The following is a 16,793-nucleotide window of genomic DNA, read 5'->3' as shown; positions in this document are numbered from 1 at the left end:
AGCTTTAGGGCAGCCTTTTGTGAAGTTAAAAGCCAAGGGGAGGTTAAAGCTGTATCTGTGGAGCCGGAGGTAGTATGGGGCTCTTGATCTTTCAGCTTCCTAAATCCGGTGTTTTTTCTCAGATCTCAACTGTCTAAATCATAGTTTTAAGTTTCAATGTTCTTGTAAACTCAGATGATCAAAAAAGTATGTAGTTCTGCTTTCGGATTTGTCTGCATTCTGGTCTCGCTTTGTACAACTGAAGTGTTTCTAGAAGAGCTCCTTTAACCGTTTGCTTTGTTCTTCCTCCCTAGTGGAACGAGATAATAGAAGTTTTTCGTGCTGGCATGCCTTTACGGAAGCATCGGTGTCGCTTCAAAAGCTACGAGCGTTGCTTCAAAGCCTCGGAGGCAGTGGACCGTTTGCATGAACTGCTTGTCTCTAATCAAAACTTTGGCCCAGAAGTGACTCGCAATCAGACGGTTAAGCTGCTTAAAAAATTCCTGAAAAATCATGTTATTGAAGATATTAAAGGAAGATGGGGCAAAGAGGACTTTCAAGATGATAGCCATTTATACAGGTAAACCTATATACAGCTACTGAAAAGTTTTGGGTTTTGGAAACAAGGAGTAATAACTCTTGTACATTGGTCTTACAAAAGTTTTTGTAGAATGCCTTTGAAAAGGTGTTAACGTGTCTTCCCCCATTCCTTTTAAGGACTTTATTTTCTGTAGTAATAGGCAACTGTGATGATTTAATATTTGACTTGGTTTTTCAGGGGTTTTTTTGCTTGTTGCTTGTTTGTTTTTAAGTATTTTTGAAAGGCACTTTTACTCAGTTATGTTCTTTGGATACTAACAAAAGCTTTTGCAGCTTTTACAAGGTAGCAAGTTCTTTTTGCTGTTGTTAGACATCAGTTTTGTCAGTGTTAGAAGAGTGCATATCAAGAAGATATTGACGGGAGTGAGCATCCAGCTCCAGTTGTCCTTCCTGTCCCTCAACCCTCTGACTATTTTGGATGCTTTTTCCACTCATTCTGAGGAAGAGAAAGGCCTTCTGAATTTATAAGTCATTCATGATATAACCTTTTTCTATACTCCTTGGGTTGTAGATTGAAGTTGTCTTAAGAGTGTCACAATTTTGTTTGCCTGTCCTCAAGGATGCTTGCTTACTTATCCCTGTTTAACCTCTCAACTATTGGCTTGTTAACAGAGGAAAAACATTTTCTTTGTAATGAAAGCTAAGCATTACTGCAGTGGGTTCTTTGACCTCTTGTGACCTCAGTTAAGGTTTGCGCATCCAGAAGTTGCAGGTTCTGAATTTGTACTATCTTGCAGAATCCTGTTCAGTGAGAACACAGTGTAAAAATGACCATTACATTAAGTGTGGTTTTGTAAGTTATACCATGGTGAGTCTTTCGAGGAAATGGGAGCTATCTTCATGCAGAGCAATTGGGAAAATAGGTCAGCAATACTGCTGTGTTCCTACTTATTATGTCTATTGTTATATACTTAAAGAAATATTATCATAGAATGGTATGGCTTGGATGGAACTTTAACAATCACCTAATTCCATGCAATGAGCAGGGACACCTTCCACTAGTTCAGGTTGCTCAAAGCCTCATCCAACCTGGCCAGGATGAGCAGGCAGCGGGCAGCCACAGCTTCTCCGAGCAACCTGTTCCAATGTCTCACTATCCTCACAGGAAATAATTTCTTCCTAATATATAAACCTGCCCTCTTCCATTTTAAAGCCATTGCCTCTTGTTCTGTCACTACCTGCCCTTGTAAAAAGTCCCTTCCCAGCCTTCCTGTAACCCCTTCAGGTACTAGAAGACCACTCTAAGTTTTCCCCGGAGCCTTCTCTTCTCCAGGCTGAACAGCCCCAAATCTCTCAGCCTGTCCTTATAGGAGAGGTGCTCCAGCCCTTGGATCATCCTGGTGGCCCTCCTCTGGACTTGCTCCAGTAGGTCCATGTCCTTGTTATGTTGGAGGCCCCAGAGCTGGAAGCAGTACTCTAGGTGAGATCTCATGGGAGTGGAGCAGAGGGGCAGAATCACCTCCTTTGACCTGCTGGACACGCTTCTCTTGATGCAGCCCAGGATACGGTTATTGGCCTTCTGGGCTGTGAGCGCACATTGCCTACCCGTGTTGATCTTTTTGTCCACCAGTACCCCCAGGTCCTTCTCCTCAGGACTACTCATGATCCAGTCTCTGCCCAGCCTGTATTTGTGCTTGGGGTTGCCCTGACCCAGGTGCAGGACCTTGCACTTGGCTTTTTTGAACTTCATGAGGTTTTCACAGGTTTGTTGTGTTTATGTGGTTGTGGTTGGTGTGTGCTTGTTTTGCATTGGCATTGTGACGCATTAAAATTATTTTTTTTATTTTCTCCTTTGTATTTTCAGCCATGACTTTCCTGAGCTGCAGGCTGTGGAAGTTGGTTGGGTGAAATATTTCTGCTTTTCATTTTTTATATGCTCTGCCTAATGATCTGCTGTTGGACAAGAGAGCTCTTTCCTTGTAGCTACCTTAATGATGTTCTTTCTCCACCTCCCGTTCAAAAGATAACTAAGATACTAATTGCACAGGTTTTTTACTAAAACTGCATACCTTTCATGTGTCTGGAATTGGAGACTTGATGCATAAATAACCCATGTATGCTACTCATGGTTCTGTTGTTTGGCTTTAGGTGTCAAAACATGCTTTTCTCCTATTTATGGAGCTATACATCTTTTTTCCAGCCTGCTTTTGTTCATGTATTTAATGTGCTGGCAGCTCCCTCTGGTGGACTTTCCTCATGTTGCTTTGTAAATACTTGTCTCACTGCGTTGTTTGGGGTAGCAGTACAAGTCACTGCTAATTCCACTGACGGTGCTTACTCCAGAAACCTCGATATGCTTCATACCTTTACTATAGGTTCCTGTGTTAATCCACTGTAACTGCACACTGTGGTGCACAGTTATGTCATTCCTTAACTTTGCATGTAAATGTAGTTGTCTGCTGTTATTCACTCCATAGAGCATACTAAAGAGATGTTGCCAAATGTTGATTTGCCTGAGAATATTGGGCAAGTATTAAAGGTCAAGGTGAGAACTAGTATGGTTTCTAAAGTAGCAAAGACTATCTGTCTGTGTGTCCTGACTTACTGGCTCAGCAAAGTCTAAATAATAAATGAGAACTTTTGGAAGCTGTTAGGCTTTACATTTTTTGCAATCTAAGCAATTGTATTAAAAGCAAAAGGGTTTGTACTCTTCCATTGCTAGTAAACTTCTGGGAATTCAGCTGTGGTACTTGTTATACCATTGATACCAACATTAATTGACCCTATTCTCTGTCCTTTGCCCTGAACACAAATAGGTATCTCTATTTCCTTCTTGTATAAACTCCTAAAACTAATGTTGCTGGCTATAAACCATGCTAATCTTGACATGTCAGCTTTGGAATGCTCCTTAGTTGCTAGCTTTAGGTAATGTTGCTCTGTTCATCATAAAATCAGAGGCTTTTCATTGTTCATCTGAAAACTTGCCCCTATCCAGATCTTGCTGTAATGCTACCTGGAAAAGGGGAATGCACCTCCTTTTTCTTCTTTTAAGAACTCATTCATTTACTGGCTGATTGAGAATGATGACAGCAAATGATATAAAGCAAAAATTGTGAAGAACTGAAGAAGAAACAGGGAACTGTAGAGAATACTGTAAGGCAAAGGGGAAAAAAAAGGTGCAGATGTTATAACATTAAACTAAGAAATAAATAGCTGAAAAATAGTTGAGAACACTCAACAACTGAACATTTGCAATGCAATCTGTGTTACTTTTAAAAGGCAGAGTAAGTCTTGCAGAATTGGTGCAATGTGCTTAGTACTTCTCCTCAATGTTTGTTCAAAGGAATTGGTATCTCCCTGTGTTGCAGAGATTCTGTTAATGAAAGAGCACTGTGGAATATGCCAAATGGGCTCTGTGCATGGTCAAAACCATAACATGTTTAACCTGTGCAGTATAACACTACTGGACTAACAAAACTGCAATACAAAACTAATTTAAAAACTAATTAAATGTTGGAACTGCCTTGAGAAGATGGGGTGAAATTTTAGAGAAAACCTGAGGATTTCTTGAGCATGAGAATCTTTCTGGTAGGATATAAATGCATGCTATGCGGTGGTGCACAAGCACTTGTTATGTGATCACAGACATAACTGTCTTTTACATTCTGATTAAAAGAGTGAGCGAAGCTGAAGCAATTTCTTGAAGCATCAGGAATCTCAGCATCTAAAATCTAGGAGTGCAGGTAAACAAGGTCTGATCTAGTCTAGTCTGATGGTATGTTACTATCAAACTGATTTTTTTTCTGATGTGCTGCCATTAATTCCTTTGTACATGTCTTGACTTAAGTTTGGCGGTAATTTAATTCTGGTCAAGCTGGAGATGTGACTGAGCTGAATGTGATCTGGGAAACTTTGTTTTTCTTGTTTTCTGCAAGGACTAGCTTAGGGTTTTTGTCTGCTAATTTCTTCAAGGCACTTCTTGAAATGCCTTAAAAAGTCAATGAGTTTCCTGCACAACCAGCTGGAAAAAGACTCCAGAAAAGAGCTGCAGGATATGATCTTTGCATAGAAAGCATGTAAACACAGAAGAAAATGGTAACATGGACAAAACTTTGTGTGGACACTTGCATGTGCACTAATTAAATCTGAGCTTTGACTTAGTTATGTAGCTTTACTTTACGAGATGCATGCTAGCACAGGGAAAATGACATAAGGAAAATCTGCCCACAGCTTTTTCAGCAGAATCAATCTTCTAGAGAAGACTCAAATCTGTTGTCTATGCATAGGCTGCTTGTGCTATTTGAGATGCATTGGAATATCAGTTGTTCACCCAAGATTCAGCTATGTCATGAGAGGTGCAAAAGGCCTGAACTGTTCTGAAGCAGCAGATGGAGGCCAAACAAGACACTAAATGTCACTCATGTCACATGTCACTCAACACCAGTCTCCAGGCAGCTAAGTCGCATTGTGAATGTCCAAAGCATTTGTTGTGTTTTTGCATGTGGAGGTCTACTACAATTTTGCACTGGTAAATATGGAAGGCTTTAAAAATATTCTTTAATTGTAGATTTCCTCCTTCCTCACCACTAAGGCCATACCCAAAGAAACCTTCATGTGCAAAGGAAGTAATTGAATTTCCAGACTGGAATGAACTGAAGGCTGGCACTTCCCAAGAACACATCCCAGTGAAAACAGTCACAATGGTAAGATATCCAGTTTTAATTTCCATATTTGGAAAGCAAAACTGAACTAATAATCTCTTTGTTGTAGCACAAAATACTTGGTTACAAAATTAAATGCAAAATATTTTTATTTTAAATATACGTGAAGTAAGGTTGTTCTTAATGATTTGCTGGGGATGTTGGCTTTGAGTGTTCTTCCTGCTACAGATTACTGTGTCCTGTGCATCCTAAGTTCAGCATGGCTGTATTTGTCAGTATGCTTGCACTCCAGTTTGCTCAGATTCCAGTAGGGCATTTACAAGACAAAATAGTTACTTTACTGTCACTTACACTGTAACTCTGATTCAGACACTTCATGTAGCAGAATATATACGGTGTTACTTCCTTCCTAGCTGCTATGAGATTGTTAGCAATTCCATTTCCTTTTTCGCAAGGAGTATGTTGTGGCTAAAGAGAAGTGGTCCTGGTTTCATTGTTACTCTTCGAGCTTGGGGAATCATCCTGCCCCATACTCACCTGCATTGATCCAGCCTTCCTAAAGTTCTTGGGAAAAAAACTGTTGCTTTTATGAGGAAACAAAAATTGTATCAACTTTTGCCACCTGAATATCTTTGAAGCTTAGGCTTCTGGAGTTATATGTATCTGGTATGTGAGTGTTCTCATATTTTGTGAACTCTTGGGACTTCTTCAATAATTTTGGCCTTTTTATTAATGCTCATCGGTGCAGAACTTGATTTGGATTTCTTGGTGATCAATAGTTTGTTTGGAAAAGTAGCTCCTACCATTTTCCTGGACATCTAGAGATCCTGAACAAATAGTTGTTCCATATTTGTAATACAATTACCTGTGTGTAGATTGAGTACAACTTTCATGTACAGCAGTCTTCTGAAGAGGAAAAAGCATGGTCCTTAAAACTTCAACAGTAAGTAGAAGATAGTACCAAAAACAAGTAAAAAGAATAGAGTATTTTAGTTACTGAACAAGTATTTGCTGCAGCTTTAACATGTTACAGCTTCTAACTGTCTGCTCTAAATTTCCATCCAAGCAGCCTGGCCTGATAAAAGTTAGCAAAAGACTCTCTATATACATCTGACTCAAATGTGACAGAGTACACCCTGGCATAGCTCAAAATCTCTTTCAGTGGCAGTTTTGGTTAATACAGTGGACCGTAGGCAAAGGGATAAGCTTCTTTCTGCTGACTCTTTTATAGGAAGGTGTAGCTTCCAGTGGAAGGGTGAAGTAGACAAGCAGCTGAAAGTGGTGACACCCTAAATTGCTCCAGCATCAATCAGAGCACTTCTGGGCTGTGTATGGATTGACAGGCACGGGTCTGTGTAGTGAAATACTGATGTGGCAGACCAGATACAATTTCAGAGGGTGCTATTTTTTTCAAACTAGCTCTAAGCTAGTGTCTTGGAATGACAGGTGATTAGTGCTTGGAGTAAGTAAGTGCATTCCTGGAGTGCATTTTATCGGTGGTTGTGATCACAAGGAACTGTTAATGAGCTTTAGGACTGCTCTGTCTTGTAAATCAAAGGCCTAGGAATGATTAGGAGTATTGCCTTGAAAAGTATGCTGCTGCCATAAACTGTATTGTATGTCCACCCATCGACTTGATGACAATCTTCAAGCATCAAGCTTGGATGTGAAGGTTGAGTAAAGGATATTAGTCTCTTGCATTCGCTGTTTTACTTTATTCTGTTATAATGGTGGACTAGATATAATGGGTGTCTTCAACTGTAGTTATTTGCTTTCACTTTCTTCATGTATAGAACCTGGTAATGAAATTAATGTTTAGTTATGATCAGTATATGCAGAACAAGGATGAATATCAGTCAGTCTTTGATATCTAATATTTCTCCTATAATTTTATCCATAAGCAGATGTTTAATCTTAAAGTGGTAATTTAAAACAAGTGAGCTGAACTGATTTTAATAATGGAGAGGATATAAACACAGGACTAGAGGACATTGACTTCTGAATTTTAATGGCTATTCCGACACATATAATTTTTCAGCTTTGGACAAGTTACGTAACTTAAAAAGATGCTGCACGTCTGTGAAACCTAAAATATATTATACTGTTTAATACTTGAGAAGTCCCCAGTTAATGAGAAGTGTTTCTTCTGATTTCAGAACTCTGAGATGTGGCACAAGCGACACAGTATAGCTATAGGGGAAGTACCAGCATGCAAACTTGTGTTCCGCAGAGAGCTAACACAAACAAATATAGAAGAGATATGGAAATCCATGACTTTGTCACGGTGAGTATACTTGTGAGTCATTTGCTGTTGGAGTAAAACTGTAGTAGGTAATAGACTTCTCTGGTAGTGCTTGTAATTTCACCCACTCACCTTTCATCGCTGCCATCAAAGCCATTATGGCTAGACTAAATATACTGCTTGTTATTTGGCTAATGCATTTGGCAAATAAAGTTTGCAAAGAAAATTTATTGTACTTAATACTTTTTGACTTTTCTTTTTCCTGTTGTATTATACAAGTCCTTTTGTTGTGTGGGCTTTGTCTTGTTTAATCACTTTTTTCCTCAGTCTTTCTTTTTTTTTTCTTGTTGCTCTGAAATAGAAGCACTTCTGTAAAAGCACAATACCGTGAAACCTTTCAATGACAAGTACAATACTTCATATGAGATAAGAAATGGAGTATTTAATTGAGTGCAGAAGGCTTTGAGATTCAGATATTCTTTACTATTTGCAAAAGGAATATTGTATGCAAAGTTAAAGGCACTACTTTAGACTATTTATGGAGGAGAAAAAAAAAAATATATACTTTAACTATTTTTATAGCACAATTGAGGCCTTACTAATGATTAATTTTCTTTAAACCTGGCACATTATCTCCACTTAATAAACTTGATGCTGAGATGAGCAGCTCTGGTGCTGGCACAAACTGCAGCAGAGTGCTCTGGCACAGTGCAGAGGTGGGTTTCCTGAACCAGAGAAACCTCGGGAGCAGAGAGACTCACTGGGAGCCCGCAGCTCATACGGCAATGGCTTATGAGACTTGGGCAGGGCCAGGAGCAATGGCAGCCAAGCACCTATATATGTATAAGAAGCCACTATGGAGCATTAGCAACCAGTAGTCCTGCAAACAGGGAATGGCAGGGCAGTTTGTGCAGAAAGGCACACAGGGAGGGTGCTGTAGCTCTGCCAGCTTGACCAGCAAGCAATGGTACCCACCTGGCAAAAGGCCATGTCCTCTCTAAACTCTGCACCCACCATGACTGGCACAGCTTCCCAGACATAGCTTCGATGGGAGCACGCTGCCACCCAGGTGTCAAGCTGCAGGGTGTGCCCTACTCTTATGTCAGTACAGGCTGGCTGTAGTGAGTGCATCTGTGGGAGGTGCACCCAGGTAGAGGATCTCCTCTGTTTAGTGGCAGAGGAGGTGAGTATGTTGAGGACTATCAGGGACTCTAAGATTGAGGTAGACTACTGGAATCTTGCTCTACCTTCCATGGGACAGGCCTATCAGGCAGACAGGACATATGACATGGAGGATTCCCTATCCTCTCTCCACCTTGAATTGACGAATGCCTCTAGATCAACTGCCTTTGTCTTTATGAATGATTTTAACTTCCCAGGCAACAACTGGGAATATCATACAGCAGACACAAACAGACACAAACACGTCCAGGAAATTTATGAAGCATGTTGAAGAATAACTTTTTGGTGCAGGTACTAAGGGAGTCAACTAGGAAAGGTGCCCTCCTAGATTTTTTTATTTGTAAACAGAGAGTGACTCATGGGCAAAGTGGTGATTGGTGGCTTTCTTGGTTATAGTGACCATGAAGTAGTTGAGTTTAAAATCATTGGTGAAAGGAGAAAAACTGCCAGCAAAACACCAACCATGATATAGGGAGAGGACACATCGGACTGCTGAACGACCCAGTTAGTCAGGTCCCCGGGGAATCTGCTTTTGAAGGTATTGAGGTCCATGAATGCTGGTCACTTCTTAAAAGCCATCCCTTAAAGAGCAGAGGAGCAGGCAATTCCAAAGTGTTGAAAGGAAAGCAATTGAGGTAGAAGGCTGGCTTGGCTAAGTAAGGATCTTTTAAAACTTAGGTGGAAAAGGAAAGTGTACGGACATTGGAAGCAAGGACAGGTGATACAGGAGGACTACAGAGATGCTGTTCTCCAATACAGGGAGAAAATTCGTGCAGCTAAACCTCGATTAGAGCTCAAGCTGGCCAACACTGGGAGGACAACAAAATGAGCTTTTTAGAATATGTTAATAGCAAAAGAGGAATCAGAGATAATACTGGTCCATTGTTTGGTGAGTCACCTCATAAATAGGGATGCAGACAAAACAGAGACAAAGAGAAAGAAAAAAGAGTAATGTTGGCAGGCAGGTGCTCAGTCAAGTCCAGGAAAGCAGGGCTCCATCATGCATAACCGTTACTTGGGAAGACAAGCACCATCACTCCAGGCTTCCCCTCTTCCTTCTTCTTCCCCCAGCCTTTTATGCTGAATATGATGTCATATAGTATGGAATATCCCTTTGGTCAGTTGGGATCAGCTGTCCCAACTGTGTCCCCTCCCAATTTCTTGTGCACCCCAGCCTCCTTGCTGGTGGGGTGGTGTGAGAAGCAGAAAAGGCCTTGACTCTGTGTAAGCCCTGCTCAGCAGTAACTAAAACATCCCTGTTTTGTCAACACTGTTTTGAAACAGTGGGTTTTTTGGTGGGGGGCTTTTCTCCCCCCCTGAATTTACTTACAATTTGCTAGACATTTCATTGCTGATAATATCAAAGCATAGCCCCCTACCAGCTACTATGAAGAAAATTAACTATATCTCAGGTAAAACCCGCACACTAGTGATAGGACTTGAGGAAATGGAATGAAGCTGCATCAGGGGAAGTTCGTGTTGGACATCATGAGAAGGCTCTTCACAGAGAGGGTGGTTGGTCGCTGGTACGTGTTCCCCAAGGAAATGGTCACAGCACTGAGCCTGTCAGAGTTCAAGGAGCGTCTGATGATGCTCTTAGTCGTATGGTTTAGTTTTAGGTAGTCCCATGAGGAGCAGGGAGTTGAACTTGATCTTTATAGGTCACAGATATTCTATGATTCTATGGAATGGAGAGGTGTCTTCTTGAGAATCATATCCTAATCCTACGTTTGCCTTTTTTAGATTAGATGATATATCAACTACGTGTTTATGTGTTTTTACAGATTACAAAAGGTCTTGGGTTTGGATTCTTTGGATGAAGTGCTAGACACAAAACTTGTGAATTCAAAGCATATAGTCCAAAATGCATACAATGTCAATAGGCAAGGCATTGTCACTTTAGAAGACAAATCAAGTGAGTATTTTAGAATTTTTTATTTAATCTTTTTATATTGTAGTTTACTAGTATAAGAAAAAGTATTAGTTCTAATCTATACTAACATATACTATTTTTATACTTTTATGACCACATATATACTAGAGGTTTTACACAGTATACTGTCGTTGTCCTCTGACATCCCAATAGTAAGAATCAGTGTTTATTCCATATTTACTTGCTTAAACATATTCCTGCTTTAGCAGGGTTGAAAGATGAAGGTGAAAGAGCAGCAACTTTTAATTTATAAAGATAGGGATATTGTTCACTTCAAGCTAGTTTTGTCAGCCCAGCCCTTAACTGCCTGAACTGGAGTATTTACATAAGGGAAATGTGTATTAAAAATTAGGAAAGAATCAAAATGCACACTGAGAAATGCTTAAAATTTCTCAGTTCTGAGTTTTCATTCAGTGTGTTTTGAAACTAGTACAGAGTTTGAAATTGCTTTGCACATCAGGGAGAAAGTAAAGCATCTTTGCTGCTGTGGTGTATCACAATATTATTGCCACCATGTTTTCCACAAGATTTGTAGAGAAGTGAAATATGAGACTGGAACCTGGTTTCATTTGTGAATTAAACCTCTTTTATAGCATACACGTGTTCATTTTAAAGACAATTGGAGCACATCAAGATGTTAACTTCCTTCTTGCAGAAATTACAGAACTGAATGTAAAAGTGCTTTTCATCATCTTCAGTGCAAAGTAAACACCTTCACTGTAATCTGCTAGGGAAGGTGTAGCTTGAACTAGTTTGGCTGATTTTTGCAGGGCAGGTTAAAGACTTGTGATATGACCCATTTTGCTGATTGAGTTGCAAGAGCAGTAGGTGTAACTTGTTGATACTGAATACTGGAGGAACTAAAGTATAGATGCAACTCCAGCTAGATCCTGCAAAAAGGTATAGCCTGCCTTTGCAATCAGTCAATCTACTATGTAGGAGGAACTTCTTAAAGAATTTTCAACTTTGCTTTTATCTTACAGTTTAACATTTTTCTCAGTTTTTGTCTCCTTTTAATTTCTGTCTGTTTCTCCCCTATGTAGAGGAACTACCTCACTGGATATTATCAGCAATGAAATGTCTAGCAAATTGTAAGTAAATTCAGAAGGGGGAAGAAACCCCAAAACACACCTCCATAAAAATCAATTGAACTTGCTGTGCCTTTACTACTTCATTGAGTCCTTTTTATATTTGCAGTCAATGTTTTTTCTGATCATTGCTTTAAACAGAGTTAGAAAAGATCAACCAACATGTGTTCTCCTGCCAGTGCAGCTTATTTCAAGAGATGAATACAATTTCACTTATATTTTGAAGAATGAATTTAAGTTTTAGTTTTTTTGGGTTGTGGGTTTTTTTTTTTTTCTGCTTGAAGTTGCATTCTTATTGAGTGGACTAGAAAATAGTGATCTGGTTAGTGACTGCAAATTATTTTTTTTTTTTCCTTTTTAGGGCCCAGCTGCTCAGATTTGAAGCAGCCTTCATACTCAGGATTTGAAAGAGATGTCTTCAAAACTATAGTGGATTATTTTGGCCAGAGGAAAGAGCCTCTTCTCACATTTCATTTTTATGATGTTTTTGTTAGTGTGTTAGGTAAGTAGTTTGAGATGTAATGAAAAAAATATTCCTTTGAATTAACTTCCTGGAATTAATTTACCATACCCAGGTAGTGTTGCAGCTCATTTCTTTGGGACTAGAGCTGTTTAAATTTATTTCATATCATAATTTATTTCATATCATAATTTATTTCATATCATAATTTATTTCATATCACAAGACAGTTTTATACTTGTGTCTTTTTGATCACTTTAGTCCAAACTCTTCCGTTGCTTGTCTTTATAATTTTCAAAGGCCTCTGTTCATTGCTTAGCACTGCCACACCTAACAGATGGATTTTAACAGATTTTTCTTTCTTCTTTTTTTTTTTCTTTTTTTTTTTTTGCAAATGCCTAGGCATCTTAAAAACTCACATAAGCTTTTAGAAATTGCTTGACTGAAGTCTAGATTAAAAAGGATTAGGGCTGTAAGGATCGATTTTTAACCCTGGCAATGTGACATCTGAAGGAAATGAAAATCCTTAATTGCTTAAACTTAGAATAGATATTAACTAATCTAGTGCTTTAAATAAATATTTGTTTAATTATTCACTAAAATCTTTTAACAGTTCACACTGCATCAAATTCACCTATCCTGTAGCTATAGATGGCTCACTGAAAAACAGTAAATGTGAAAATATTTGATCACATTTTATTGTTATATTTCAGAAAAGAATAACTGAGTTGAAAAGTAATTGTGCTTTTTAGCATGCCTTTTTTTCTGGGCTTCTTTAAGTGGGAACAACATTGCTTTTAATAAACTATTGAGGTGAAAAAGGAATTCAGAATAAGACTCTTATTTCTGGAATTTAGTATTTTTATACTTTGTTAGTTGATAGTCTTCAAACTGAATATAGTTCCTTTTTTGACTTCTTTTTCTTTGACAACAGACATTCTTGATAATAACTTCAAGAATTCTTCCTCTCCTTTCATACTGTCTTTCTGTTTGCTTTTCCATTGTATTTAATATCTTTCAGGTTCTAAGAGAGTTTTATTATGCAGTATTTGGCAGATGTAAAACTAAGATGAAAGAATTCCTGACAATGTTTATGTGGAAATGAAAGGAAATTGTGCACTGTTTAAAAAAAAAAAAAAAAAAGTAAAAAAATAATTTTGTGGTCTCTTTCACAAAAAATGAGGTATTAATATGAAATTCTTCCTTACAAACAAAAATAGATTTACACAAAAAATCATGGGAATACAGGCTTTCAAGAACTACTTGGTTTGTTTTCAGTCTTCATACTTATACAATTCACTTTAAAGTACTGGCAGTGTATGTTTGAAAATATCATGTTTCTCTAGAAGTCTTGCCTAAACAGCCTCCTCCAGACACCCAGCACAGGTATTTGAATGGCTGAAAAGCTGTATTTGGCCTAAGTAGGATGATTTGGGATAGCTGAGTTAGGCAGTCTCACTGACCTGGGAATGAGGTTGAGCCAGATGATCCCCAGGTGTCTCTTCTACTTTTTATAATTCAGACTATGCTCCCTATCTAGCCAGTGGGGGGTGTTCAAGAAGACAATTCAGCATACCCATGGTGAAATCTAACTCTCCTTTTCATACTCAAAATCACTTAGAACTGGTAATAAGAAAATAAACAAGTAAATATAAGGCTGAGATGCCTGATTTGTAGTTTTGGTAGCAAGGTGTTTTCTAACCACTCAGACTCTCTTCTGGGATTCAATCTGTGATTCTTGGGGGCAAAGGGAGAAGGAGAGAAGGAAAACATTTTTGGGGGGTTCAGCTGAGAGAGAAAGGGAAAAGTTTTGGGTTCTGATCAATATGTAATTAAATCTTAACAATGAGGGTGATATACAGACCATTATGAAGCTATAGGTAAATGTAGAGGATAATACACATTCCTTAGAATATTATTTGGTATTAAGCTTCAATGCTAGTACTGAATGCTGCCTGTGGAGCAGTAATTGATTAGCAAGTTGTGCATTTACAAAATATGGAAAAGCAGATCCATGTCTGCAGTTGCATTTCTGTGTTTTTTTAAATGGAGTATGGCTTGCTAAATTTGCAATAATTCTAAATCTTAAGACATTTATAAACCAAGATTTCAGTCTTTGAGTCTGACTTTTCATATTGCTGCCCTCAGGGAATTACAACCTTTCCACAGTGATTATAGGAATACTTTCTTCCTTCAGTGGTTAAGTTTTCTCTTCAGTAGAAGACTTCAGAAAACAGAAAATAAAGTGTTAACAGATGATATTATTACTCCTTTGAGGCAGGCATGATGTGATTTGTTTATGTCTAAAAAATTAATGTCCTGAGAAATATTTGCAGAAATCATAACCATGTCAAGATGTCTCACTTGCTTCTGTTTTTGAATGAAGACTTTCTAGAGGTCATCTGAAATTAGTTTTCAGAATAGTGAAGAAAATAGGACTAACGTGTCAGTGTTCATCAGATATTTTGCCAACTTGGTAAGATTAAACTTGCTCTTTGGGCAGGTTATAATGATTCTTTATGTACAAATCTCATTAAGGTAAATTATTATTTCTTGGGGCATCTTCTAAACATATGCACTAGTGTGCTTGCCAATATTCCTTTGAAATTAGAAAAAACTTCACTTTGAAGATGAAATTAACTACAGTGCTTTACCACCCTTTTCTTGGAATGCTGTCTGTTTTGGCCGCCCTACTTACTACTGCACACTTTTGGGGTTTTTTTTTAAATAACAAACAGCTTCCACTTTTTAGATGGTTTGGAACTGACTGGCTGGGTGGATGAGGGGACAACAGTAAAGGCTGTTTATATTGACTGTAATATGGAGTTCAACACTGTCTCCCATAACATCCTTATAAGCAAACTGAGGAAGTACAGGCTAAATAAGGGGGTAGTGATGTAGCACAGAAATTGGCTGAATCGCTGGGCTCAGAGGGTTGTGATCAGTGACTCAAAGTCCAGTTAGGAGTCAATTGGTAGGGAGTACCCCAGGGCTGATAATGGAGTCAGTAGTGATTAATACTTCATTAATGACCTGGGTGGTGGGACACTGTCCTAAACAAGGACAGAGTGCCCTAAACAAGCATGCAGATGACAAAAAATGGGGAGTAGTGGTTCATGCAGCAGAAGGTTGTACTACCATGCAGAGGGATCTTGACAGGCTGGAGAAATGGGCAAACAGGAATCTCGTGATGTTTAACAAAGGGAAATGCCAAGTCCTCTCCTGGGTAGCAATAACCCCATGCATGCTGGAGGTAACTGACTTGAAAGCAGCTTTACTGAAAAGGACTTGACAGTCCTGGTGGTCACGGACATCATCATGAGTCACCAGTATATCTTTGTGGCAAAGAAGCAGCATCCTTAGATGCATTAAGAGTGTTGCAGAAGGTTGAGGGGGTTCTTTCATCAGCACTAGTAAGTGAGCCCAGTGGAGGGTCACAAAAGTTATTAATGGCTTGGAGCATCTGTCATGTGTGAAGAGGCTGAGAGCAGGGACTATTGAGCCTGGAGAGGAGAAGGGTCAGGGAGGCTTTTATTGTTGTGTATAAAAGTCTGATGTGGGAGGAGTAAAGGAGAGGGAGCCAGACTTCTATCAATGGTATCCAATAATAATTGCCAAGAGGCAATGGGCATGAACAGAAACACAGGAAATTTCATTTATACATAGGAAAATAGCTTTTTTAATGAGAAGGTGGTCAAACACTGAAAGAGGTTGTCCAAGAGAGGCTGTGGAATCTCTATTTTTTAGATATTAAAAACCTGACTGGACATAGTCCTGGGCATCTTGCTGTAGATGACCCTGCTTTGAGCAGGGGGAGAGGTCTAGATATTCTCCAGAGATCCCTTCCAACCTCTATAATCCTATGGATAAAAAAAAAAAATTGTATCTCATTGTCATCTTCCTTGTTCCTTTTTAAAGATAAATTAGTTAGACATCAGTCATACAGATATTTTGCTCCTGACTTCTGTTTTGTTCTGATACTAGTGCTATTTAGGCGAATTTGTAGTAGGTGCTTCCTTCACTGAGCCTTAGAAATCTAAAAGATGACATTTTGGTGGTGAGACCTCTTTATAGGTACCTAAACTACTGTCATATTTTACTGTGCCTGTCCAGTCTTCAAATTTCTCTGCCATGCTCACATTCTGTGTTTCCTCAAGAGTTTGTAAGTAGAATTAGTCATAGATTTAACTTGTATAGGTGTGAGGGACCTATCAGTATTTTCATAGCTGTCATTGATGCATAAGCATGTGTTTTGTTTAGATTATTTGATTGTTGCCCAGGACTTAACTTTTTAATGTGGTTGCTACATCTGTGCATACATCTCAGTTGTATTTAGAGCCAAGAGTTATAAAAGAGCAAAGGATGAACCAAAACATTGCAGTTTTTCATGTCTACTAACATCTAGAGTTGTTGGTTATGGTTTTTATAATATCTTGCAATGCATCAGAAGGAAATCTTGTAAATACTTAAATAAGGTACCCAGTGGGAAGTGAGTCCAGTTCTAGGGATATCTTCCTAGACTCTTTGGGGAGTGGAGTTCTAAGGCAGCCTTGAATGAGTAGGGAAACGAATCTGTGGAGACAGACTTCGAAATACTATGTTAAATGTTATGGAAATATATTATTGAAAAATGTATCTCAGTCTCCTGATCTTGTATAAACCAGGTCTGCTGCAAAAGCACAGCAAGGCTGTAGAAGCTCTTCAGATA

General features: G+C 38.7%; 1 protein-coding gene across 1 annotated transcript in view; it reads left to right on the top strand.

Annotated features, from left to right (window-relative positions):
• Positions 1-299: 299 nt before the first annotated feature.
• DEPDC1B (DEP domain containing 1B) overlaps positions 300-16,793 on the top strand; it is a gene marked incomplete at its 3' end in the record, with an annotated part of 18,271 nt that continues 1,777 nt past the window's right edge. The window contains exons 1-7 of the mRNA XM_010166636.2: positions 300-559; positions 5,087-5,222; positions 7,337-7,464; positions 10,389-10,519; positions 11,581-11,628; positions 11,987-12,127; positions 16,750-16,793. The exon at positions 16,750-16,793 is cut by the window's right edge and continues 117 nt beyond it. Coding sequence (XP_010164938.2) covers positions 327-559; positions 5,087-5,222; positions 7,337-7,464; positions 10,389-10,519; positions 11,581-11,628; positions 11,987-12,127; positions 16,750-16,793 — 861 coding nt within the window. The remainder of the gene's footprint in view (positions 560-5,086; positions 5,223-7,336; positions 7,465-10,388; positions 10,520-11,580; positions 11,629-11,986; positions 12,128-16,749) is intronic.

Source organism: Antrostomus carolinensis, unplaced genomic scaffold (assembly GCF_000700745.2).
Source record: "Antrostomus carolinensis isolate BGI_N321 unplaced genomic scaffold, ASM70074v2 scaffold2334, whole genome shotgun sequence".
NCBI lineage: Eukaryota > Metazoa > Chordata > Aves > Caprimulgiformes > Caprimulgidae > Antrostomus > Antrostomus carolinensis.
Note: the sequence above shows the minus strand (reverse complement) of the source record. Positions and strands in the feature narration are given on the sequence as shown.